This window comes from Phyllobates terribilis, unplaced genomic scaffold (assembly GCF_046119375.1).
Source record: "Phyllobates terribilis strain yellow unplaced genomic scaffold, ASM4611937v1 Scaffold_5__5_contigs__length_657084704, whole genome shotgun sequence".
Taxonomy (NCBI): Eukaryota; Metazoa; Chordata; class Amphibia; order Anura; family Dendrobatidae; genus Phyllobates; species Phyllobates terribilis.
In genome coordinates this window covers 135,161,743-135,188,739 of record NW_027362765.1, presented here as the reverse complement: position 1 = coordinate 135,188,739, position 26,997 = coordinate 135,161,743, and the positions used below count along the sequence as shown (strand labels likewise).

The following is a 26,997-nucleotide window of genomic DNA, read 5'->3' as shown; positions in this document are numbered from 1 at the left end:
TCTCAATACTGGTGTTGTTGTGTGCTTCCCTAGTAATTCGGTCAAGAAGTGGGAGCGAGAAGATGTGGCTGTTGGTTGTGGCACATTTTCACCTAGGCCACGGCCCCGTCCTCTGCACGAACCATCACCAGAACGTCCACTTCCACGTCCCTTGCCACGCGCCTTGCCCATTGTAAATGAAGTAAAATAGCTTACACTTGCACTATCAATGGAAAAAGGGTAATAAAGAGTAGATTAGAACCGTGGAAGAGGAAAACCACAGTTATTGTTTACTGGGGTATACCACACTTTTTTAAATAGAGATATTTGCGGCTGAACAGTGAGCGACACACTCAAACTGCTTTTTTTTTAGATACCAAAGGCCCAAAACTGGATAGTACAGCGATTTGACCCGTGGAACTGCGAAACCACACTGGGATGTCGGGCCTACACAAGACTATTTTCAACAGATATATTTTTGTGTCACAACAGTCAGGAGACACTACTGTTTTTCTTTACGGAAAAAACTACCAAAACCTGAATAATAGAGATTTTTTACCGTGGAACAGCAAAACCACAGTTATAATTTGTTGGTGTATACCAGGATTTTTAAAATATATATATATATTTGCGGCTGAACAGTGAGCGACACAATCAAACTGTTTTTTTTAGATACAAATGGCCCAAAAGTGGATAATACAGAGGTTTGTACCGTGGAACTGCAAAACCACACTTGTATTTCTCGGGCCTACACCAGACTATTTTCAACAGATATATTTGTGTCTGAAAAATCAGGGAGACACTATTTTTTTTTATTTTTACAGCAAAAAATGCAAAAAGCAGGATAATAGAGATTTTTTACCGTGGAACAGCAAAAGCACACTTCTGTCTCTCTGGCCTACACCAGACTATTTTCAACAGATATATTTGTGTCTGAAAAATCAGGGTGACACTATTATTATTTTTATACAGCAAAAAATGCCAAAAACAGGATAATAGAGATGTTTTACCGTGGAACATCAAAACCACAGTAATAATTTACTGGTGTATACCAGGCTTTTTAAAATATATATATATATATATATTTGTGGCTGAACAGTGAGCGACACACTCAAATTGTTTTTTTTAGATACAAATGGCCCAAAAGTGGATAATACAGAGGTTTGTACCGTGGAACTGCAAAACCACACTTGAGCGCCAAACATGCAGGGCGGAGACCCGAGCTCCCGCCCGAGTAACCCGGAAATGCTCGGTGCTCGCCGAACATCCCGAGTAGCGTGATGCTTGGGCGAGTACCGAGCAGTGTCGAGCATGTTCGCTCAACACTATTCGATATGACTTATTTGTGAAGAAAAACGGAAATCCGGCGAAAATTTTGAACATTTCACAATTTTCAAACTTTTCATTTTTAAACCCGTAAACCAGAGTTATGTCACATAACATGGTTAATAAATAACATTTCCCACATGTCTACTTTACATTAGCACAATTTTTGAAACATATTTTTTTTTTGTTAGGAAGTTAGAATGGTTAAAAGCGATTTTCTAATTTTTCAAGCAAAATTTACAAAACCATTTTTTTTTAGGGACCACATCTTATTTGAAGTGACTCTGAGGGGCCTATATGACAGAAAATATCCAAAAGTGACAGCATTTTAAAAACTGTACCCCTCAAGGTGCTCAAAACCACATTCAAGAAGTTTATTAACCCTTCAGGTGCTTCACAGGAACTGAAACAATGTACCACCTGATGAAGATAGTTTGGCTATCAAAACGCGTTGTGGAGAGGGCTTAATAAATGGTTTTTAGCCCTATTTCTGTCTTGCAGTGATATGTCTAGTGCTCCACAGACCGCTTTGTCCTATCTTGCCATTTTCATGCCCTCCTAGAGGGTTAGCGGCAGGAGCAGCGGTTGATCACCTGTTAATTTTCCCTATAACTCCCCACCTAACCATTTGAGGACGTGCAGGCACGGAGCCGCCATCTCTACCTCCAAAGGACCTGCAGTGATGCGCACCCAGTCTCATGTCACATGGTCCGCAGCCAGTCACGTGGTCCGCGCCAAGGAACCCGGAATTTTAACTGGTCCACTTGGTCCTTCACATAGGGCGCTTTTTATTCTATTTTTCTTGCATATGTATGGCCATTGTAAGGTTAAACTGTTAGTACAATTCTTGTTTAGCTGACAGTCGTCATCTCTCCAGACCCCCAAACACATTCATGCTCAGTTGAGGGTTCATTTTTTCCATGAGAGGAGAAAAATTTACTTCCACACATTTCTGGCACTGGCTTATTTCCCCTTTAGAGAACAAAAAGACCTAACACAAAAATTCGAACTCCTTCAACTTTTTGTCAGCTAATATCCTCTGCCTGGAAAGATATGAGAGGCTCTGATTTATATTCAATAACCAGCTGGTAAAGCAGAAATCAAGTTTGGCTGACCATTCTCTAATGTGTATGAAAGATTAAAGGGTTTGTCCGGAACCTAACTATTGAGATCAGTTGGGTCTGGCACCCCAATGATCAGTTGAAATCTGCTCCGGCAGTAGCCGGATATAAACCATGTACGGGGTCAATCATAGCAGCTCCATACATTGTTAAGTGGCTTCTGATGGATACTGCACATAATCTCCTATTTAGCCACTAAACAATTAATGGGGCTGCTGTGTTTTGCCCTGTACATTGCTTGTATCAGGTGATCACAGGAGCAGATATGCTTATCCATGGAGTTCTGGGTGACAAACAACCCCCAATCTCATACTGACGACCTATCCTACGGATTGGACATCAGCTGTTTAGCCCCAGTAAAGCCCTTTAAAAGCCGAACCTTGAAGGTTCCCACTGAAGCAAGCAGAATTTATATGTACAATAGTAATTGATAAAGATAATATGTCAGGACTTACTACATCACATAAATAATAACATTCATGGCCGAGTAGCAGTGTAAAGAGTACAGAACAATGTTTTCATCCATGTAAGGAAGTCCTTGTCAGTCTTTTGATAACTTTAATACTATGCAGATATAGTGAAAATTCATCAAATTTTGCCCACCTGATAAATTAATCAAAAGTTGTGGCGTAACTTATGCCAGAGATGTTATTCCAGTACCAGCCTCCAGGGACGGACTGGGAATGAAATTCAGCCCTGGCATTTTAAAGCACACAGTCCCATGCTGTCCCCGCCCCCGATGGGGATATCTATTACTAATATTACCCTCCCTGAAGGAAATCAAGATTTTCAATATTTCTAATAATACCGCTATATAAGATTGAATAATAATAACAATATTGCAATATAACAGACAAATATCAACAAACCATAACCAAATATTACTAGCATACACAGCAGTGATAATACCACCATACTGATTTTTAAAGGGGTTGTCCAGGCTTGGTGTTAAAGTCTATGTGACTTCAGAATTCTGAATCCTCATACCGCGCACTGTCAGGATTCTCCAGTGCCAGCGTTGGGAGCGACTGTCATGTGACCACAAGTATGGGATTTCCACACATCCGGCCACATTCCGACTAAACGTACTCTGCTTTGCTAAATTCACTTGTATTGAGAGAGGCCGTGCACGTCTAGTCAGCACGTGATCACATGAATTCAAATCACACACTTGTGGTCACATGACCGGCTGCTCCCGACATCGGAGAATCCTCACAGCGTGCAATGCACACACTGTGAAGATTTAGAAATCTGCAGTCAGTCACTGCAGGCTTTAACATCAAACCTGGACAACTCCTTTAACTAAAACCACTGTACTAGGACTGATATCACCACCATACAGTGACCATATAATGGTAATATCAGGCCTACACCAGTGCTGTGCAGACCATATATGTGTGTAGTGTGCAGATTCTCACCAGTGACGTTCTCGCTGGTTGTTGTCATTTGTTTTCCCTCTTCTTTTTAATTTGGCCCATACCGCCATGACCTCTTCTTCTGACCAAAGTTCGTCCCTGTAAAATATAACTGAGACATCTTGACTTTACTGCTTTTCCAAGACCCTCCTCTCATTCTATCACCTCTACACTAACCACAACTTGTGCTGTCTTATAATAATTCCCCTGAGCCTCCTTTAATAATACTCTCCTTGACCCCTTATAATAGTGACCATGCACCTAGTTATAATAATACAAACACCACCTGTGCTTTTTTATAATAATAATGCCTTCTTGCTTCCTAATGACAACGACCCCCCATTGGGCTTCCCAGGGGAGTACATAGAAATAACAGGTCCCATAGAAAAAGTCCTATCACATCAAAAAAGGGCATATCTCCCAACTTTCTAAGAGACGGAGGATATGTATTACAGTACTTACATTTATTTTCCCTCTACTAAAGCCCCTAAGTGGTCTCACCCACTATGATACCCCTTTCGTGACCATCGTAGACTATTATGCCCCCATATGGTATGTTATGATCTCACAAACCCTATACAAAGTATGATGCAGCACAGCACCCACATATTAAGATGGTCACCACAGCCCCTAATATACAGTATGAGGTGCACAACAGACCCCTATATAAAGCATGATGTCCCTGATAACCACCCCATTAAATTCTATGTCCCCCTAATCAACCCACAGTATGAAGGTCACCACAGCCCACCACATAGCATAATGTCCACCACAGCCCCCACACAAGATGAATATCCCCCACAGACCCCTATATAGAATGATGGTACCCAAAACAGCCCCCCGTATACTATGATGGTCCCCCACAAACAGACCCCCATAAAGCAGGATGATCCCCCACAAACAGCTCCCATGCAGTATGATGGTCCCCCACAAACAGCTCCCATGTAGTATGATTGTCCCTCAGAAACAGCCCCCATGTAGCATGATGGTCCCCCACAAACAGCCCCCAAAATAGCAGGATGATCCCCCCCCCACCCCAAACAGCCCTTATATAGTATTATGGTTCCCCACAGCACCCAAAAATAAAAAAATCTTTATACTCACCTAATCCTGGCTCCTCGTCCTCCGCAAAGTCCATCACCTCTTCTATCCCGTCTCTCAGTGGACGCTGGCGGTGCGATGCAGTGACGTCATTGCACAGACGACGTCACCTGCATGCGACGGCCTCCAGCAGGCCCCTGGCTGAAGGGATGCCCACGGCGTGCCTGAGTAAGTGACGGAGCCTGCGGCTCTTTGCGCCATCACAATTGCTATGCTCCATCACAATTGCTAATAGCAGGTAATGCGGCCCACGGCCGGACTGGCCCTGGCATTTGCCAGAACTGCCAGATGGCCAGTCCGGCCCTGCGCTGCCTCTTAATGAATTAGGCGCATCTTACTCCTGCACGCCCATCATTGACACTCGTTTATAAAACGGCAGTCTTAATGAATGAAGCCCATTATATTCATGGAAATCTGGTGGTGCTTGTTACTTACATTTTACACTGTAATGGATTGGAGATGCTTAATTACGGGGACATTTTCCATCCTCAGTTACATAAAACATACAGTTCCTTAAGTTTTGCATGACTCTGTTGGTAAATCCTCTGCCTGGTGGAGAAAGTGTTACATGTGGACTGCGCTTTCAGTCCCATCAATCACTACATGTTGGGACTGTCTGTACTGAGGATGCAAATCGTCCTAACAGTATAGACAGGAAAATCCCTGAGGGCATCTCTCACTTAATTAAAACAATGTGACATAAATTTCCATACATATTCTCCAGGACAGATTTTACTTCCCATTCCTATAAATAGGCAAGAGCATATATGAAAATATATTGCATCAATCTCAAGCACTCTTCAGTAATAAGGCATTCAAGCGTCTATTTCTGGAACAGCTCATACCTTCCAGTTCTCTCTCACCATTGTTCTCCCTCTGATAACGTCAGTATAGCATGCCATCCATCCTGGCGGGCAGTGAACCAGCACTGTATCTCATTTAGTTCATGGTAGCATTCTGTGCTCTGATGATACAGCTCACCAGGTGCTGCCAGTCCATCCAAACCTGTAGTACTGGCTCTGTACCAGAATATCTGCATAATGTCCATACTCTTACAATGAACCTTAGTCTTCTCTACTGTAATTATACCTTCACCAAACTAGCGAGTACAATTAGCTAATCCTGTGCCTTGTTCTAATTACGTCTACAGGGGTTTCCTTTATAGTGAACTAGACAAAATTGTGATTAATTTCAGAGTACAGGACAGAAAGTGACAATGATAAATTGTCAGTATCCAGTGCACTGGTGAGAAAGTAAAAAACCCTTAAATGTATAAAAACACCTGAAGGTGATGAGTTAAAAGCAGGTGAATAGCATGTCACTAGACAATGATAGGCATTGCTGAAAGGACGTGGTTGTTTTATGGTCTTATTTCTGAGTAATTATGATTGAGGGGAACAAGACAGGAGAGCATAAAAAACAGAGGAGCAATGGCACAGATGGAGCTATGGCACAGTGGTCCTAATGCAAAACCTATTTTCTTTTCTTTGCATAGAGAGCAAAGGGAGTAAAATAATTTAATGTCGGGGTAGATATAGTCAATGAATTTGACAGCATATTGGGTATGATAGTGTGATGGTTAAATATGAAACATGTAAAAATGTAGGAACATGAGTCAACAGTGTGATGCAGCAGCAAAAAGGCAAATACAATTCTGGGATGTATTAACAGAAGCATACAGTCTAGATCACGTGAAGTCATTATCGGACTTTACTCCTCTTTGGTCAGACCTCATCTGGAATACTGTTTCCAGTTTTGGGCACCACATTTTAAAAAAGACATTGACAAACTGGAGCAAGTTCAGAGAAGAGCGACCAGAATGGTGACCGGTCTGCAAACAATGTCCTATGAGGAACGGTTACAGGATTTGGGAATGTTTAGCTTGCAAAAAAGAAGACTAAGAGGAGACTTAATAGCTGTCTCCAAATATCTCAAGGGCTGTCACATTGTAGAAGGATCATCTTTATTCTCATTTGCACAAGGAAAGACTAGAAGCAATGGGATGAAACTGAATGGGAGGAGACACAGATTAGATATTAGAAAAAACTTTTTGACAGTGAGGGTGATCAATGAGTGGAACAGGCTGCCACGAGAGGTGGTGAGTTCCCCTTCAATGGACGTCTTCAAACAGAGGCTGGACAGACATCTGTCTGAGATGATTTAGTGAATCCAGCTTGGAGCAGGGGGTTGGACCAGATGACCCAGGAGGTCTCTTCCAACTCTACCATTCTATGATTCTATGATAAGCCATTTACAATATTGATGGACAAACATGGGCAGACGGTAAGAATTATAGATGCAAACTAGGATTGAACCATAGGAAACATGAGTCAGAGACAGGCTCCCTCATTGCAGGTATCTTCAGTATGTTTTAAAGTATGCGGCATTTCAGAAAAAAAACAAAGTTTAAAAAGGAGGCGGGAACAGGAAGACTTTTCAACGGGGAAGGGTTTGGGAGGGAGAGGTCCCTGACAGCTTCTACTCATCGTATTTGTGTAATGACGAGAGACCTGTCAATCTAGCAGAGGTGGGTGGGGAGAAGCTGCCAGGGACCAGCCCTGTAGACTAGTCTCCCCATTTTGGCTCCTTTTTAAACTATATTTTCTGTTTTGTTTTAACACACAGATACCCCTAATAATGGAGTATGTCTCAGACTTAGGCTGTGGTTCGGGAAGCATGGATTACCTATCATGTTCCCTTTAGGCCATGGCCCACTATCAGTATTTGGTCAGTATTTTTTCTCAGGAGTGGAAGCCAAAACCAGGAGTGGAATAATCAGAGAAAAGGTATAATAGAAACAAGTCACCAAGTCTGCATTTATCACCCACTCCTGGTTTTGGCTCCCACTCTTGAGAAAAAATACTGACCAAATACGGACCATATACTGATAGTGAGGCTGTGGCCTTACAGGGGTTTTCCTGTGCAGTTCACTTCTGTATTGAGAGGTGGAAAGATGACTATCACATTTCCACCTGGACCTGTGATGTCGGCTTCTGTCATCAGGCACTGCTGTATTCGTTCAGTGGGAAGTGCTGGTGAAGGAGGAAACGTTTGGACCAAAAGCTCAGGGTGGCGCATGCTCTATCCAGCTAGAAATGCTAGAGTAGCTGGATCCTATAATGCCATTCAGTCTGGCAGTATGAGTGTGTGTGCTTTTCTGCAGGAGCAATCAGCTCTGTGCTGTGGCCACACTTTGGTTCAAGCTTCCAGCATACTGCTAGGAGTTGCTTGTAGTTTATACTTGCTCTGGTTCTCTCCTGCTACTCAGCTCCTGTTCAGCACGTTTGAATTTCATTTCTGACCTTGTGGTTAGACTATGCTTCTGTGTGACAATTCTATTCTTGTCCCTGACCTTCTCGTATTGATGCAGCTTTCTGAACAGCCTCTGACAGATCGCTCCATCGGCCAGCAGCCACTCCGTTGACCCAAACAAGGGGTCATTGTGTAAGTCCAGATCCTTGTACAAGGCTTGAAGGTAAAAAAACCAGACACACCCTTGGATCTGCTCGATGGAATAGCCAGCACAAAGACTGTCCATAGAAGCCCTATTAAGAGCTGCCAGCCTTCCATTAACAATGACAATGACATTTTGCAGGCAGATGATTGCCAGGATGCTTGGACAATTGGCAGGTATTGTGCACCAGTCCTAATCATTAGAACAGGATCATACCTGCCGATCATGTACACGTCCTGACAGTCATCTGCCAAAGTGACGTAATCAGCCCCACTCACCTCCTGACGTGAGAGTATTTTAGTTTATGAAAAGTACTTTTCAAAGGGAACCTGTCACCAGGTTTTTCCCATTTAAAGTAGGGCCAGCACATGTAAGCCCTCTGTTACTGCATTCTAGAATGCTGTCTATATGTCCCCAATATGTTCTTCATAAAAATAGCTTTTAGAATACTCACCTACAGTGCGGTTTGGTCTGATGGGCGTCGCTGGTCTTGATCCAACTCCTCCACTCTTCTTGTGATCGCCGTCTTACTTTGTGTGGATGACATGTCTTACGTCACCACAGGGTCCTCAGCATCACGCTCCTGTACAGACACACTTCTCTCTGCCCTGCCGAGGGAAGATCAAGGTACTGTAATGCGCATGCATGGGGAAAGGTGAAAGAGAGCTGGTGCATGCGCACTACAATACTTTTCTCTGTTCTCGGCAAGGCAGAGAGAAATGTGCCTGTGCAGGAGAACAATGCTGAGGACACTGAGTGGTGATGTAGGATGCATCATCCACACGAAGCAAGAAGGAGGACGACAACTGCAAAAAGAGAGGACCAGTGACACCCCTTGAATCAGACAGCACAGTAGGTGAGTATCATAAAAGCTATTTTTTGTTTTATGGAGAGTGGATTGGGGACATAAATACAGAATTCTAGAATGCTGTTAACAGAGGGCTTACAGGCGCTGGCCCTGTTTTAAATGGGAAAAAACTGGTGACAGGTTCCCCTTAACAGTTGCTAATACTTCAGTAGAATAAGTAACGAAGAGCTCCGGACCTTGCACACCTCTCCATTAGTGTTGAGCGAGTATGTCCTGTTCCGAGTATGCTCAGGCGAGCTCCGAGTATTTACAGCTGCTCGGTGATATGGTTGAATCGCTCCCGTGTGCATGATTTGCGACTGTTTGACAGTTTTATTACATGTGAGGAATGTGTAAGAAATAGACATTCCTCTCATGTAATAAAACTGTCAAACAGTTGCAAATCATGCACACGGGAGCGATTCAACCATATCACCGAGCAGCAGTAAATACTTGGAGCTCGGCCCGAGCGTACTCGGCGAAAGGGTTAATAGAACATACTCGCTCAACTCAATAATTTTTATTTTTATAGCGCCAACATATTCTGCAGCACTTTACAATTTTAGCGGGGACTTATACAGACAATACAGAATAAGCATATCTCATATCGAAAGGAGTGAGGGCCCTGCTCGCAAGCTTACAGTCTATGAGGAAATGGGGGAGACAAAAAAGGTAGAATGCACATATATTGTATAATGCAGCCTTGATATACTAAATAGGATAAATAACACATGGACTGGTCGCCTGCCAGTATGTGTGCAGTCCTGACCGAGGCTATTAAGTGCATGGATGGTATGAACCTGAAATTGAAGAAGAATTTAATATGGGGGAAAACTGGGATGGACAACTGGGACGGACAGATAGTGTGTTGAGGCGATATGCCAGTCTAAAGAAATTAGTTTTTAGGGTCCGCTTGCAACTGTGGGTATTGGGAATTAATCGAACTCTCCTGGGTAGTGCATTCCAAAGAATTGGTGCAGCACGCGAGAAATCTTGGAGACGGGAGTGGGAAGTTCGGATTATGGAGGATTTTAGTTTTAAGTCATTGGCAGAACGGAGGGCACGTTAAGGGGGGTAGACTGAGACAAGGGAGGAGATGTAGGGGGGTACTGAAGCATGGAGAGCTTTGTGGGTAAGGTGATAAGTTTAAATTGAACCATATAGCTTCTAACAGATTAAAATTTTCATTATGATAGAAAAAGATCTTACAAGGCCCTAAATGTTATTGTAGTAAGCTGTGAAGGTAATGGAAGCAAGAGAGACTTGCCAGATCCACTGAAAGTGCTTTTCTAAAATGGGAAAATAGTGAATCCATCCTTCAGAAAACAGTTTGGGGTAGGTCTAAAGTAGAATGGTTTATAGTACACACACTACATAAAAACATTAATTTATACCTGAACTTTCCTGGCAAATTCTTTGCTGATTTGCTTGCACATTATGCCAACATCAGAACTGCTACCGTCCCAGGTGTCCGAGGCTGCAGTGGTAGCATTCTTTTCAGAAACACTGGACAGATGCTCTGAGACAAGGAAATGATTAAATTGCTGTTATAATGGAATATATTAACTTTTCTTGTTTAGCTCATTGCCCTGTAGTCTGTCATTATCACACTTGTGAGTCTCTTGTTTTGAAAGGCAGTGGTTGTTGAAGCTGCAGGAGAATTGAACACTTGCAAGCAAATTAGAACTGATCGCTAGGATCACCAACATTGGTCTACCATGTGAACACCCTTTTTTCAGAGAAACTTCTAACACACATGCTAAAAGCTCCTTGATTATAAATATCAAAGATGCTAAGAGGGGTTGGCCACCCACAAGAACTTATAAATATCCACAAAATAGGTGATCAGTTGCTAATCGCTGGGGGTTTGACTGCCAGGACTATCACTGATCTCGAGGATGGAGCATCACCCCTTTATTAATTGTCTATGACATGGATGGAGGTAGTTGAGTGTTGTACTCAGCAATCCTTAAGGAATAAGTAGCAGATAAGTTGTTATGATGGACCAATCTCTTTAACCCCCTTCCCCTGTTTGCACCCTCTGTGGCCAGGCTTCACAGGAGACCAGTAAATTCCCTATATACCATAATACTGGAGTATTGCAGTACATAGTACAAATGATCAACCACCAGAGAAATAAAAATACATTTACAATTTAAAAAATAAAAAGGTGAAATCACTCGACTTCTCCTAATACAAAAATAAACTTGGTACGGCCACAATCGTACTGGTCTTGAAATCACGTTGCCAGGTCATTTTTACCTTGCAATGAATGCCACAAAAGTAAAACCCATAAAACAAAGACAGAATTGCATTTTTTTCACGATTTCATCCCACTTGAAATACTTTTCCTGTTTTCCAGTACACTATATGGTAACATGAATGATTTCCTTCAAAACTACAACTCATCCTCCAAATATCACTCTCTCATACAGCAATGTTGACAGAAAAAATTAAAAAGTTATGGCTCTTGGAACAAGGTGAGGAGAAAATGAAAGCAAAAAAGATGAAAAATGGCCTGTTAGGGTTACGATGCATCTGGGAAAATGCTGACACTACAGTTAAACAATTCATATTAAGTTTTCTTTCTGTGAATATATAGCAGTTAATGACACAACACTGCAGGATGTTTCTATTACCTTGGGGTACCTGCACATCTGGAGAGGAAAACAGTTTACGTGGGTGCAATTTGATTTTCTTGTGCTTGATTTCATGGCCTCTGCCTTCAGTACTGATGTCAGCATGGAGGCTTCGCTCGTTGTTTATGCGTTTGATGTATGATATAGTATCATTTAATGTGGGACCTGTAACATATCTGAGTAATGAAATACTGTGCAGATGTAACTTAATGTCAGATAATTAGGAAAGTTTAAGGTAAAATCTCCTTCCGGACTTACCGGATTCATGGAGGTTTACACAGGTCATTTCACAACTCCATGTTCTTCTTGAACTTGATCCAGAATGAAAGAAAGGGCAGGTATTGTCCTAAAAAGAAGGAAAACATTACTAGAGCCCAATGCATTTCCACTAGTGCAAAGAGGCATGTTTTGCTGGTCATAATGGTACTTTTCCAATGCAAAAGTGTGCTTCCTGCACATAATTCTACAACCCACTTTATTTAAGGGCTTATCTTTTCTTCTGCAGCCTGCACTGTCATTTTCCCCCTATTACAGTTATAAATACTATCATATTGGCTTTATGATGGACAAAGCAGTGTCCTGTCACAAATGTCTCTAAGGCTACTTTCCCATGATGAGTATTTGGTGAGTTTTTGATGTTGCAGATTTTCTACAGCATTTTGCACCTACAATGTAAATTTTTTTTTTCTTCATTTCATTTTTATTACGTTTTTGATATGGTGTTTGCCTATTCTTGGTATGTTATTTTTTAAATAACGCTGCTTTGTGTTTGATACTTCCTGGTATTTGGCTTTGATAAAAGTTTATTGAAACAGTCATGTGCGGATTACATACGTTTCAAGTTTCCGCAGAAAAAACACACAGGCGTTTTTTACCTGTGTTTGTTAACGATGCAACAAACATTTTGCCATGCGATCAGCAAAGCTCCGTCTGCGCAGTGCCTGGACCTCATGCCCACCTGGACTCCTTGGATTCCCCTCAGAAACAGAGACACCCTGAACAGGTTAGATCTTTCAGTCAGGCCTCTCCTAATCCATGGTTGTTTCCTTTAAGCCCTTCCTGCCAAGCTCGCCCAATGTTTTCTTGTGCAATCACCGCCGTCTGACCTATGGCTTTAGGACTCTACCTCACCTTCCCACAGATGATCCCACAAGAGACATAGGATCTCTTCACACAGTTCACCTTCAGCCTCCCTAGATCATCCCAGGACAGAGCTTTCTGAATCTCTGAGGGACACCCCTGACCAGACTCTGAGTATGAGCAGGATTCTAAGCTGGTCTTGGCTATGAAGGAGCTTATACGATCAGTGAGAGGCACCCTCCAGCTCAATGACGAGTCTGTGTGCCCTTCCCAGGAAGTGGTTTCCTTCGTTAGCATTGTAAGCTAACAAGTCACTTTTTGGTGATAATTCTAAGCGGTATGTGTGGAGAAAACCAGGCGCTGCTCATCACCTGCTCAATACAATCCCAACATTGAAACAAGGTGGTGGCAGCATCATGCTATGGGGGTGTTTTTCAGCTGCAGGGACAGGACAATTGGTTGCAATTGAAGGAAACATGAATGCGGCCAAGTACAGCGATATCCAGGATGAAAACCTCTTCCAGAGTGCTCTGGAACTCAGACTTGGCCGAAGGTTCACCTTCCAACAAGACAATGACCCTAAGCCCACAGCTAAAATTACAAAGGAGTGGCTTCAGAACAACTCTGTGACCATTCTTGACTGGCCCAGCCAGAGCCCTGACCTAAACCCAATTGAGCATCTCTGGAGAGACCTGAAAATTGCTGTCCACCAACGTTCACCATCCAACCTGACGGAACTGGAGAGGATCTGCAAGGAAGAATGGCAGAGGATCCCCAAATCCAGGTGTGAAAAACTTGTTGCATCATTCCCAAAAAGACTCATGGCTGTACCAGCTCAAAAGGGTGCGTCTACTCAATACTGAGCAAAGGGTCTGAATACTTATGACCATGTGATATTTCAGTTTTTCTTTTTAATAAATTTGCAAAAATTTCTATATATCTTTTTTTTTCAGTCAATATGGGGTGCAGAGTGTACTTTAATGAGAAAAAAATTAACTTTTTAGAATTTACCAAATGGCTGCAATGAAACAAAGAGTGAAAAATTTAAAGGGGTCTGAATACTTTCCGGACCCACTGTATGTCCAATTTGCCATTTTTTTGTGTTGTTCCAATACACACAAAGGAAATATACATGTATAACAAAACACGTGTAATTGCAATGATTTTCTGGGAGAAATACTTCATTTTCTGGAACAATTTCAAGGGTGCCAACACTTTTGGCCATGACTGTATGAGTAGGTGAGTGCATTATGTAGAAATGCATATATGTGTAGGTCCAATGCTTTATGTAGAAATGTTGTATCCTGTTGGATGAAAACCGTAAGGTGGGCTGCACTGCTGGAGCAAATAGATTCTTCAACACGGATGATAAAAGGGTTTTTTGTTCACAACGCATTTCAATGCCATACTTATCAAGTGATACAAACACATTTGTTTTTTTTCACTTGATAAAGACGCTGTGATGGCATTAAAATATATTGTGAATGAAAAACCTTTTATCATCATTGTAGAAGAATCGATTTACTCCAGCTGCGTAGCCCACCTTATGTGTTTCATTCAACTGGATCCAATATTTCCTGGAGGATTTATCCACCAGTCATGGGGCAGCAGCTGTTTTTCTTCATGCCTGCACAGGAGTTGTGCCTGCCACAACTACATCAGGTGAGCGTAACCAGTATTAACACACTTTTCCTTTATAGGGTATCATCCTACAGTCCGATCTGTGCCCCCCTCACATCTAGATTAATTTATTTAGAAATGTGGCACCATAAACTGCACCTTTAAAGGTTTATTTTGGTCAGACCAAGTGTAGCACATTGCCATCATATGCTGTCATTTACTGATCAGTGGAGGTCTAACCTCTAAGATACCCATCGATCTTGATAGTGAAGGCCCATTTAGATTGTATAGATACCTACCACGCAGAAAAACTGCAGTTCAGTAACATTTCAAAGACCTATAGTGCTTGAATAGCACTTGGATGTATGTAGTAGTGTACAGGGAAAATTCAAAAGCATGGTTCACAGATACGTATGGTAAGATATGCTAGATGTCTAATGTATGAGGTCACTTATCTGAGACCTGCGCTTATGCCAAGAAATGGGGGTCAAGCAAGCTACAGAAACAGTCAACCCAGTATGAAGCAAAATCATGAATTCATTTTAAAGAGAAAAGAAATAAAGAGGAATGCTTTATATCATTCATCCTTTTTGGATCCAACCTCAGTTTAAAAATTAAAAAAAGGGACGCAAAATGTCTGCCAAAACTGTCTGAATCCTGAGAGAAAGTCATTACCTTTGTTTTCTTCTTTAGAACGTGTACCTCTGTTTTGTCTGTGTTTGTGACAGGTGAGCATATCTGCACATGTGGCTTATTGTACTCATGTCCTGTTACGTCTAGAACATTTACTCCACTTACAGTAGAGTGATCCAAACCTATTGTATCCTGAAACAGAGAAGTTGACATCAGTATTTTCCACTTTTCATCTCATGTGGTATGAGATAGTAAATATAGTAAAATTATTCAATCCCAGTTGCAAATCAAGTTTATTAGCTATATTTGCAAGCTTGCTACTGTTTGCAATAAAATGATCAATAAATACCTCAACACAACTAATATAGCAAATTGTTTCTCCACATACAACACAAAGGCCCCAATTCATTAAAGGGGTTGTCCTCTTTCAGACAATGTTCTGCCCTAGCTACAGTTTATTAAAAACAAACAAACCGCACTGTACTTAATGTCCCAGGGTTCAGCAATGAGTCTCTGCCACTGCTCCCGGTGTCTGGCAATGGCTGTGGCACTGAAATCATGTGAGCTGAATGGCTCGGCCTGTGTAGACAGAACACCACCTTCAGAGCAGCTGAGCTCACTGATTGGCTGCCGCCCTGTCGACATGCTGTCAGCACCACAGCCAATGGCAATCACCGGGAGCAGTAGCAGAGACTCGTGGGTGGACTCAGGGAGAGAGAGTACAGCACGCTTTGTTGCTTTTTAACAAACTGCAGCTGGGGCAGGAGTTTTTCTGAAAGGGGACAACCCCTTTCACATTGCCATTTTATATGCCAGTCATAATGAAGAGTGCGCTGTAGTAAGTAAGAAGTATCAAATTCATCGAGAGGTACACTTAAGAATTTTGTGCATCTTACAGCTGCCAAGCACCACCGCAAGAAATGTAAACCAGTCATCTTGCCCTCCAAACGTTGCATGTTTTCAGTGCTAGAACATCCCAACAGCTATATATCACCATATAAAAGTACATTTTATATGTAACTGTATATAAGAATAATATAAAAGTCTAAGATTTTTTTTCTGTAAAATTATTCAAAAATATAATGAAAAACAATTACAGTAAACACATTTTGAATACACTTTTAAAAAATAAACATTGGTAAATAACATAATACTTTGGCATACCTGTAATTGTAACAATCCATACTACACAGTGAACAGATTTGTAATTAATTGTGATCAGTAAATTGGGTAAAAAAATGTCATGATTGTTTCTTGTCTCCATTAAACCCATAAAAAAGTTGAAGCAAATGTAACACTTACATTTACTGTCAGTGTCCACTCCTGGGATTATTGATTTTGGGCATATCAGAACCAACTCTTATGCTTTGGGACCAGTAGAGGTGGAGACCTTCAGTGTTTAGAATGTGCCTTATGCCTCATTCACACATCCGTGTTGTATTTGTTTTTTTCACAGATGCAACAAGCACACAAAACTTATAGTGCTATTCACATGTCCGTATTTTTTCACTGACCGGGTGTCCGTGCAAAACCCAAAAAGAAATGTTAGTTTTTTTTCCGGTATCAAGTATGAAAAGTGCCAGAACAAATATATGGGTCCGTGAAAAACACGTACAGCACACGGATTGCATCAGTGTGTAATCCATGTGCTGTCCATATTTAACATGGCAAAGATTAGAATAAGCTTTGTAATTTATTTATCCATCCATCTGTAAAACTACTTATGACACTGATGGTAAAAGTGGACAGAGACCACAAAAATACTGATGACACCAGTACCATTTTTTCATGTACGTGTTTAAACACAAATGTGTGAATGAGGCCTTAAGGCTCATGCAGATGTCTAAGCAAGAGAAAATAACTTCGCACCAAAGTCCAAGGGATCATTTAAAAAAAGTTTTAATTTTATTAATAATTATAAGAAAAAATAATGGATAACAGACACAGGAATAATTAAAAACAGCGGAAGAGGGGCACCAGAGAAAGAGTGTGGTCAGTAATACTAATCAAACAGCAAAAAAACATATATAGCTTCAGTAATCTTGTCAAATATGACACATAGTATAAGGGAAATCAAAATAGCCACCAGAGCATACATGCATGTAACACCTAATAGTACTTACATCAGCTGTGGATTGAGCACACTCATCAATGGCGCACACCCCAACGCGTGTTTCGGCATGGCTGCCTTCGTCAGGGGGAAGCGTCATTGTGGATAGGCAGAGTTTAAAAGGCCTGTCTGACCAATGTAAGTGAGGGGCGTGTGACCGCTGCTCCAATGGATGTGGGATGAGCAATAGGTGACGCATGACTGTCGATGCCCACCCACCCTGCCCACGGCAACCGCGTCATGAGGCCGATGACGCCCGAGACATGTGCAGATGTCTGTGGATGTCGGTCCAATTGTGGACCGCAATGCATGGACTGACTGTGGGTCTCCCGACCCAAGTGTGACAGCCTCATAGAATTATATGAAGCAGTCATGCTCTGGTCAGGAGACCTACAGCTAGTCTATGGTCTGTGATCGGATCGAGATCCAGACGTCTGCATGAGCCCTCAGGCTACGTTCCCACAATGAGCTTTTGATGTTGCAGAATTTTTGCACCCTTTCTTTACCTATTATTTAAATTAGGTTACTTGAGGTTTTTTTTTACATGTGTTTTTATTGCATTTTTGACGCTGCAGTTTGTCTCTTCTTGGTATGTCATGCTTTAAAAAAAGCTGCTTTGTTTTTCAAAATTCCTTGTATTTGGCTTTGACAAAACTTTTTTGACATATCTACATATGTTTTTGGTGAGTTACTGCTGCAGAAATGCACGTGCGTTTTTTTTACCTGAATTTATACACTTAATGCTATGGGAAAAATCTGCACAAAAAAAACAGATTAACCACTAGAGAAATGTTGTGAATTTGTGTGAAACACACATCTCAGGTCAGTTTACGCTGACATAAAAAAGCACACTAGAAATGAGATTTCTGTAAAGCCACTAAGCTGGAACTGTAAAATGCTGCATTTTTGACACCGCAAAAAAAAAAAAAAAAAACACGCACCAACAGCTCAATGTGGGAACGTAGCCTAAATTGTCAATATCTCTTTAATTATGATTCCTTTAAATTAGATTTTTAGTATTTGCATATGCAAGTTAGGCATGTAAATTACATGAGGTGAAAACTCATATCCTGGTAATTTAGCTGTAGACTTAAAGTGCACCTGTCAGCAGGATTGTGCTCAGTAAACCACTTACACTGTCAGGTAGGTGACATTACACTGATTAATATGATACCTTGGTTGATGAAATCTATCCTGTGGTTATTGTGTAATCTTTACTTCCAGTTTGGAGATAACTATATGCCCGTGCTTTGGGGCGGCCTGTGGGGGGCGATCTATGTGGTGCTCTGCTTACATATTCATCTGTATGCTCTTATGACAACTCACTGTGCCTTCACTGACCTGCCTCCTATTTTACATAATGCATATAGTAGTGAAGGGCTAGGTAAAATAGGAGGCAGGTCAGTGAAGGCAAAGTGAGCTGTCATAAGAGCATACAGAAGAATATGTAAGCAGATCACCAGATAGAGCGCCCCACCACAGGCCGCCCCAGAGCACAAGCATATCATTATCTCTAAACTGAAAGTAAAGATTAAACAAGAACCACAGGAAGAATTTCATCAACCAAGGTATCATTTTATACAGTGTAATGTCGCCCACCTGACAGTGAATGTAGTTTGCTGAGCACAATCCAGCTGACAGTTGCGCTTTAAAAGAAAACACAAATAACCTTCATAGTATTAAGAGCTAATTGTGTCAAATGATAGACTCAGCTCTGCCGTGTTCACATACTATATCATCAGGCAATAAACAGAGAGACCAGTAGAATCTGGTATTCACTATTTACCTTTTTAGGAGGCTGTTTTATGCATGGCAGCTTAAACTCATCCTCAGACTCAGAGTTGGAGCTCTCGGTAGAAGTTTTCCTCTTAACAGCTGCTCGCTGTGGGCGTTTGCGCTTGCTCTGCTTACATGTCTCTTTCGTGTCCTTTTTGCTCACATTTATGTCAGAAAATTCCTTCAAGTAAGCAAAAAATATGTTTTAGTACATCTATAGTTCAGCAAGTCACCTGTGGATACGCCGGAGATTTTTTTTCCAGATTTACAAACGTAAAACCGGTAACACAATAAAGTAACAACAAAATGGACAAAACCTAGCCAAATCCCTTCCACACAATGCATAAAATTAAACAGTATTTCATTAAAAATTATTTACTAAAATAGTCAGGAGAGCTGCCAGGACTTCTTTACGCAATTTCCGCACCTAATGCAATTGCTGCATTTTTCTGCAGCCAAAACCTGATCTCTCGTCAATAAAAAAAAGCTGCTACCAAAATGCATGTTTTGCTGCCTTTTTCAGGATCCCAAAGTTCAGCTTTGCTTCCACCTTGCAGGCAGGAACAATGCAAGGTGTTACGCCACCAATGTAATACGTATGTGAAACCATAAAACATTTTTGGGAAAAAAAAGCAATTTGATAAAATTATTCAGAGGAAAAAAGATTTTTTTTGTCTGAAAAAATAGTGACTTTTCTGAACAAAAAAGCTGGATTCATAAATAAAGCGGAGCCGTGAACTAAGGTTACATGAGTTCATGAAAAAATACTCAACTGCAAATGTAAAAACAGTGGGGAAAGTTGAATTTGTTATTTTCACACAGTTGTAGAACATTTAGTTGGTAGGGCATTGTGTACTTTTACACAGTGATTGGGCCTTTAACCCTTTCACTCCAAAGTCAGTTTTCACCTTCTTGACCAGGCCATTTTTTTCAATTCTGGCCAATGTCATTTTAGGAGGTAATAACTTTGGAACGCTTCAACAAAGCCAAGTGATTCTGAGAATGTTTTTTAGTGACATATTGTACTTCATGTTAGTGGTAACATTTCTTCGATATTACTTGTGTTTATTTGTGAAAAAATGTGAAATTTGGCGAAAATGTGGAAAATTTTGCAATTGTCAAACTTTTAATTTTTATGCCCTTAAATCAGTTATGTCACACAAAATAGTTAATAAATAACATTTACCACATGTGTACTTTACATCAGCACAATTATGGAAACAATTTTTTTTGTTAGGAAGTTAGAAGGGTTAAAAGTTGACTAGCGGTTTCTCATTATTACAACAAAATTTACAAAACCATTTTTTTTTAGGGACCACATCACATTTGAAGTCACTTTGAAGGATCTATATGACAGAAAATACCCAAAAGTGACACCATTCTAAAAAGTGAACCCCTCACAGTGCTCAAAACCACATTCAAGAAGTTTATTAACCCTTCAGGTCCTTCACAGCAAATGGAATGTGGAAGGAAAACATGAACATTTTACTTTTTAGTCACAAAAATGATTGTTTAGCCCCAATTTTTTTTATTTTCACAAGAGTAACAGGAGAAAATGGACCCCAAATGTTGTTGTGCTATTTCTATGTGGCGCAAAACCACAGTTTGGGCGCACGGCAGGGCTCAGAAGAGAAGGAGCACCGTTTGAATATTTGAACGCAAAATTAGCTGGAATCGAGAGCGGATGCCATTCCACGATACTTCCACTGACTTTTTACCAACTTTTGGTAATTAGCAGACGCCATGTCGCGTTTGGTGAGTCCCTGATGTGCCTAAACAGTGGAAACCCCCCACAAGTGACACCATTTTGGAAACCGGACCCCTCAGGGAACTTATCTAGATGTTTGGTGAGCACCTTGAACAACATTGAGCCTTAAAAATAAAATTTTCACATTTTTCCCACCAAAATGTTTTTCAGTCCCCAATTTTGCATTTTCATAAGGGTAACAGGATAAATTGCACCATACCATTTGTTGTGCAATTTCTCCTGAGTAAGCCGATACCCCATATGTGGGGGAAAACCACTGTTTGTGCGCACGGCAGGGTTCGGAAGGGAAGGAGCGCCATTTGACTTTTTGAATGTAAAATTTGCTTGAATAATTAGCAGACGCGATGTCGCGTTTGGGGAATCAGTTTTGATCACTTTCTATTTCGATTTTTGGGAGGCAAAATAAAGAAAAAACAACAATTCAGGAATTGTTTTTTTTTTTTTATGCCATTCCGCGTGTGGTAAAATTGATAAGGCAGCTTTATTCTTCGGGTCAGTACATTTACAGTGATATTACTTTTATATCTTTTTTTATGTTTTTGTGCTTTTACACAATAAAAAATATTTTATAGAAAAAATTTTTTTCTATCACTTTAATCTGAGAGCTAGAACTTTTTTATTTTTCGGCTGATTGAGCTGTATGGTGGCTTGTTTTTTGCGGGACAAAATGACGTTTTCAGTAGTATCATTTTTATTTACATTCGTCTTTTTGATCGCGTTTTATTCCTTTTTTTGTTTGGCGGTATAATGATAAAAAAATAAACAAAAAACAATGCTTTTTTTTCTTTTTTTACCGAGTTCACTAAAGGGGTTAACTAGTGGGACAATTTTATTGGTCAGGTCGTTCCAGATGCAGCGATACCAAATGTGTACTTTTATTGTTTTTTTTTCATAATAATATTTATTTATGGGTATATTTTTATTTTTTTGGATTATTTTTTCATTTTTTTTCTAATATTTTTACAATTTTTTTTTTTTACTTTCTGACACTTTTACATTTTGTCCCACTATGGGACTTTCATTTTTTGCAGCCTGATCGCTTGTATAGCATAAGGTGCTATGCAGCTGTCAGCTCTGCACAGGCACAAGTTAGATACATCGTGCACTGCGCATGATCTAACTAACTTCCTGATGCCTGGTGACCCGGATGTCGTCATCGGGTCACCATGGCAACGATCGGGACCCCACGCTGACGGAGCGGGGTCTCAGATCTTAAGGCAAGAGGTGCTCTCTTATCTCTGCCTGCTCCGGAAATGCTGCGATCTACTTCGATCGCATCATTTCGGAGTTCGGGGGTTAATGTGCCGGGAGCGGTGCGGGACCGCTCCTGGCACAGAGTACAGGGTGTCAGCAGTCAGAATCAGCTGACACCGAGCGGCGATCGCGCCTGCACAGCCTCTGTGCGTGGGCGCGATTGCCGAGGCGTAATAATACGTACCTGGTCATTAAGGCCCAGGTCACAGAAACATATTACGCATCATGTCAAAAAGGGGTTAAAATCCCATGGGTTCAATGAAATCACAGAGATGTTCATTTAAAAAAAATCATTCCTTTTCAGACAGCTGTTTTTTGTATACATGTTTTGTGTGTATGTGCATGTATATATGTATTTCATGTGTGTAGTATATTTGTCTTTTTATGAGGTTTTATGTTTCTAGTCTGTCTTTTCATATGTTGCCACCTTTTACTCCTACAATCACATTTTTAAACTCTTATTGTTGCCTCCAGACTTTTGGATTATAACGCAGTTGTAACCATACGTACCACTCAATTTTTCTTAATATTTGTATTTTTTATCCTAATCAGTTGATTGGTATATTTAATCAAAATAATCGCTTTGTATAATTATATTTTATATGTAAGTTTTATATCATGGAATTTTATGTACAGTACAGACCAAAAGTTTGGACACACCTTCTCATTTAAATTTTTTTCTGTATTTTCATGACTTTGAAAATTGTGCATTCACACTGAAGGCATCAAAACTATGAATTAACACATGTGGAATTATATACTTAACAAAAAAAAGTGAAACAACTGAAAATATGTCTTATATTCTAGGTTCTTCAAAGTAGCCACCTTTTGCTTTGATGACTGCTTTGCACACTCTTGGCATTCTGTTGATGAGCTTCAAGAGGTAGTCACAGGAAATGGTTTTCACTTCACAGGTGTGCCCTGTCAGGTTTAATAAGTGGGATTTCTTGCCTTATAAATGGGGTTGGGACCATCAGTTGTGTTGTGCAGAAGTCAGGTGGATACACAGCTGATAGTCCTACTGAATAGACTGTTAGAATTTGTATTATGGCAAGAAAAAAGCAGCTAAGTAAAGAAAAACGAGTGGCCATCATTACTTTAAGAAATGAAGGTCAGTCAGTGCGAAAAATTGGGAAAACTTTGAAAGTGTTCCCAAGTGCAGTTGCAAAAACCATCAAGCGCTACAAAGAAACTGGCTCACATGAGGACCCCCCCAGGAAAGGAAGACCAAGAGTCACCTCTGCTTCTGAGGATAAATTTATCCAAGTCACCAGCCTCAGAAATCGCAGGTTAACAGCAGCTCAGATTAGAGACCACGTCAATGCCACACAGAGTTCTAGCAGCAGACACATCTCTTCAACAACTGTTAAGAGGAGACTTTGTGCAGCAGGCCTTCATGGTAAAATAGCTGCTAGGAAACCACTGCTAAGGACAGGCAACAAGCAGAAGAGACTTGTTTGGGCTAAAGAACACAAGGAATGGACATTAGACCAGTGGAAATCTGTGCTTTGGTCTGATGAGTCCAAATTTGAGATCTTTGGTTCCAACCACCGTGTCTTTGTGCAACGCAGAAAAGGTGAACGGATGGACTCTACATGCCTGGTTCCCATCGTGAAGCATGGAGAAGGAGGTGTGATGGTGTGGGGTGCTTTGCTGGTGACACTGTTGGGGATTTATTCAAAATTGAAGGGATACTGAATCAGCATGGCTACCACAGCATCTTGAAGCGGCATGCTATTCCATCCGGTTCGCGTTTAGTTGGACCATCATTTATTTTTCAACAGGACAATGACCCCAAACACACCTCCAGGCTGTGTAAGGGCTATTTGACCAAGATGGAGAGTGATGGGGTGCTACGCCAGATGACCTGGCCTCCACAGTCACCAGACCTGAACCCAATCGAGATGGTTTGAGGTGAGCTGGACCGCAGAGTGAAGGCAAAAGGGCCAACAAGTGCTAAGCATCTCTGGGAACTCCTTCAAGATTGTTGGAAGACCATTTCCGGTGACTACCTCTTTGAAGCTCATCAAGAGAATGCCAAGAGTGTGCAAAGCAGTCATCAAAGCAAAAGGTGGCTACTTTGAAGAACTACATGTGTTAATTCATAGTTTTGATGCCTTCTGTGTGAATGTACAATTTTCATAGTCTTGACAATACAGAAAATTCTTTAAATGAGAAGGTGTGTCCAAACTTTTGGTCTGTACGGTATGTTCCTTGGAACACATCAATTGCATCAGTTCCCACTTGTGGTTTAATTAACTTTTATTTTATGTGTACATGTGTGTCTATATATATATATATGTATATGAAAACCCTTCCTACTCATTTCCCTCCGATATCAGCTGATTGACCTTTCGCCCTCTTTTTATATTAACTTTACTGCACAATATTTATTCCCTCAATTAAAAAAAAAACCTCTATTCAGCACTACTCCTCTTCTTCTCACAATTTTCTTCAAAAATCCACTTTACCCCCTCCTCTTACGAATTTCATTTTCATCATTTTTTATATTTCGTTGTATTTTATTCTGGATTTTTATGTATAGATATATATTTTTTAGATATTTTTCAATTTTCTATATCATTTTCATTAATCTTAATTCTCTGCACTACATTATCAAAATATCCAATACGGCTATTAGCCTGAATATCTTCATACGTTTTCCATTACCTATTTCACCACTGTTCTTGTCTCTTGCACTCCACACTATCTTTCTCTACAATAATTAGAAATGCTTCCCTCTTTCTTTATCCCTGCTTCTGTGACATGTTCTTTTTACAGTGTCCATTTTAGGACATGATCACATATCAAAATCAAACATCAGAATGATGTCCGTTTGAGGCTAAATACCATGTCTGAGAACAGATTTTGATAAGTGATTCTGACAAGTGATTTTTTTTACAACTGTAATTATAATAACTGTTCCCTGATGGGACTTGAACCCCAAACACTATGTCTAGAAGCCAGTGCACTAACCACTGAGCTATAAACTCAGTTGAGAAAAGTTAAGTGTTCTATTTGGTTATATCATTTTCAGTGCAAACCTTGTCTGAAACTGATTGGGACTTTCAGAAATACCTCCCCCAAGCCAAATTCAAATGATGTTTGATTTTGATGTGTGATTTTCTTCAAACATCACAATCACAATGACTTTTAGTCACCCTGAGTATTTTTATGGTTGATCTCATAAGACAAGAAAAGCTCCCAGTCAGTATCTCTTGACTGGATAGCTGGTAAGGCGTCAGCCTCTGAAACTACAATGGCTCGGTTCAAATCCCAATAGGAATGTTATTTTATTTTTTGTAATTATGCCTATTTAGCACACAAACTACAGGGGTGTTTTACTTTTAATATCTGACATATCTGTCATGCTGATGTGTTAAGAGTTTCAGACACGCTGTCTATTTGCATGGTAAATTACATAGCCAAAGTAAATTGGGAGGCACTAATTTACTACATATCTATTTCCAAGTGACAGTACATTTGCATAATTTCTTAAAGGGGTCTAATGATAAAATTTCTTTATTGTAAATTTTTCTTTTCATCCACCCAAGAACTAGCTGCAAACTCCGAATTTACTTTGGCTATGTAATTTATCATGCAAATAGACAGCATGTCTGAAACTCTTAACACGTCAGGATGACAATCAGAATGTTAGATATAGATATTAAAAGTAAAACGCCCCTGTAGTTTGTGTGCTAAATAGGCATAATAACAAAAAAATATATATCATTCCCCATGGGATTTGAACCCTGACACTGTAGTTTCAGAGGCTGATGCCTTACCATTAAGATATCCAGTCAAGTGATACTGACTGGTAGCTTTTCTTGTCTTATGAGATCAACCAAGAAAATACTCAGGGTGGGGATTGGATAGTTGAAATGGATTTCTTATGTAGGATGGAGAAGCTATCCACCGTTACAACACAGCGTGAAGATACATTTTACAAAACATGGCTGGCAGGAATGGATTATGTTTCGCGAATCGCCGGAATTCCTAACACTCTCAGAGACAAATTAGCGGTGTAAGATAGAACAGAGAGGAGGTTAACACAAGCGGGAGAGACTCAACTCTCCTCATACTTCACCCCTCAGTCCCCCCCCCCCCTCTCCCCCTTTTTTTTTTTTTTCCTCTTCTGCCCTTTTAACCAGACCCTCCCTATCTCCTCCTATCCCCTTTTTCCTTATTTTCTATTATCTACTCTACACTCCTCCCTCCTTTTTTGTTTCCATTTTATTTTGTTTCTCGGATGTTTATGATGATAAGGAATATAATACTCAAGACAGCATTATGGCAACGTTCTGGACAATCAATCAATGGTTTTTGTGTGAATTAGACTCATGAAGGCGGTTATGTTTCACTTGATAGTCTTACTGTTCTATTTGACTGTTTTGCTATTTTTGCTTTTCCTTGTCCCTGCGTGGACACTTGCTATTTTTTTGTATGTTATATATGAAAACTTCTAATAAAAACTGTTTAAGAGAAAATACTCAGGGTGACTAAAAGTCATTGTGATTCTGATATTTGAAGAAAGTCACACATCAGACTCGCACATCAAAATCAAACATTATTTGAATTTGACTTGGGGGAGGTATTTCTGAAAGTCCCAATCAGTTTCAGACAAGGTTTGCACTGAAAATCATATAACCAAATAGAACACTTAGCTTTTCTCAACCGAGTTTATAGCTCAGTGGTTAGTGCGCTGGCTTTTAGATGAAGTTTTTTGGGTTCAAGTGCGAACAGTGAATATTTTTTTTATTATTATTACAGTTGTAAAAGTCACTTGTCAAGATCACTTGTCAGGATCACTTGTCAGAATCACTTGTCAGAATCACTTGTCAGACAGGGTATTTAGCCTCAAGCTGATATCATTC

At 40.4% G+C, this 26,997-nt stretch overlaps 1 protein-coding gene and 1 long non-coding RNA gene across 2 annotated transcripts in view; both read right to left on the bottom strand.

The window, feature by feature from the left end:
* Positions 1–11,888: 11,888 nt before the first annotated feature.
* On the bottom strand, positions 11,889–15,394 carry LOC141270953 (uncharacterized). The gene is made up of 3 exons (XR_012321779.1): positions 15,258–15,394; positions 12,141–12,228; positions 11,889–12,047 (listed from the first exon to the last, which is right to left on the bottom strand). It is a non-coding gene; the product is annotated as an uncharacterized lncRNA (long non-coding RNA).
* A 3,669-nt stretch (positions 15,395–19,063) lies between these two features.
* The window catches only part of SYCP2 (synaptonemal complex protein 2), a 114,579-nt gene continuing 106,645 nt past the window's right edge, over positions 19,064–26,997 (bottom strand). The window contains exon 8 of the mRNA XM_073681552.1: positions 19,064–19,282. Within this exon, the coding sequence (XP_073537653.1) occupies positions 19,064–19,282 (219 nt within the window). The remainder of the gene's footprint in view (positions 19,283–26,997) is intronic.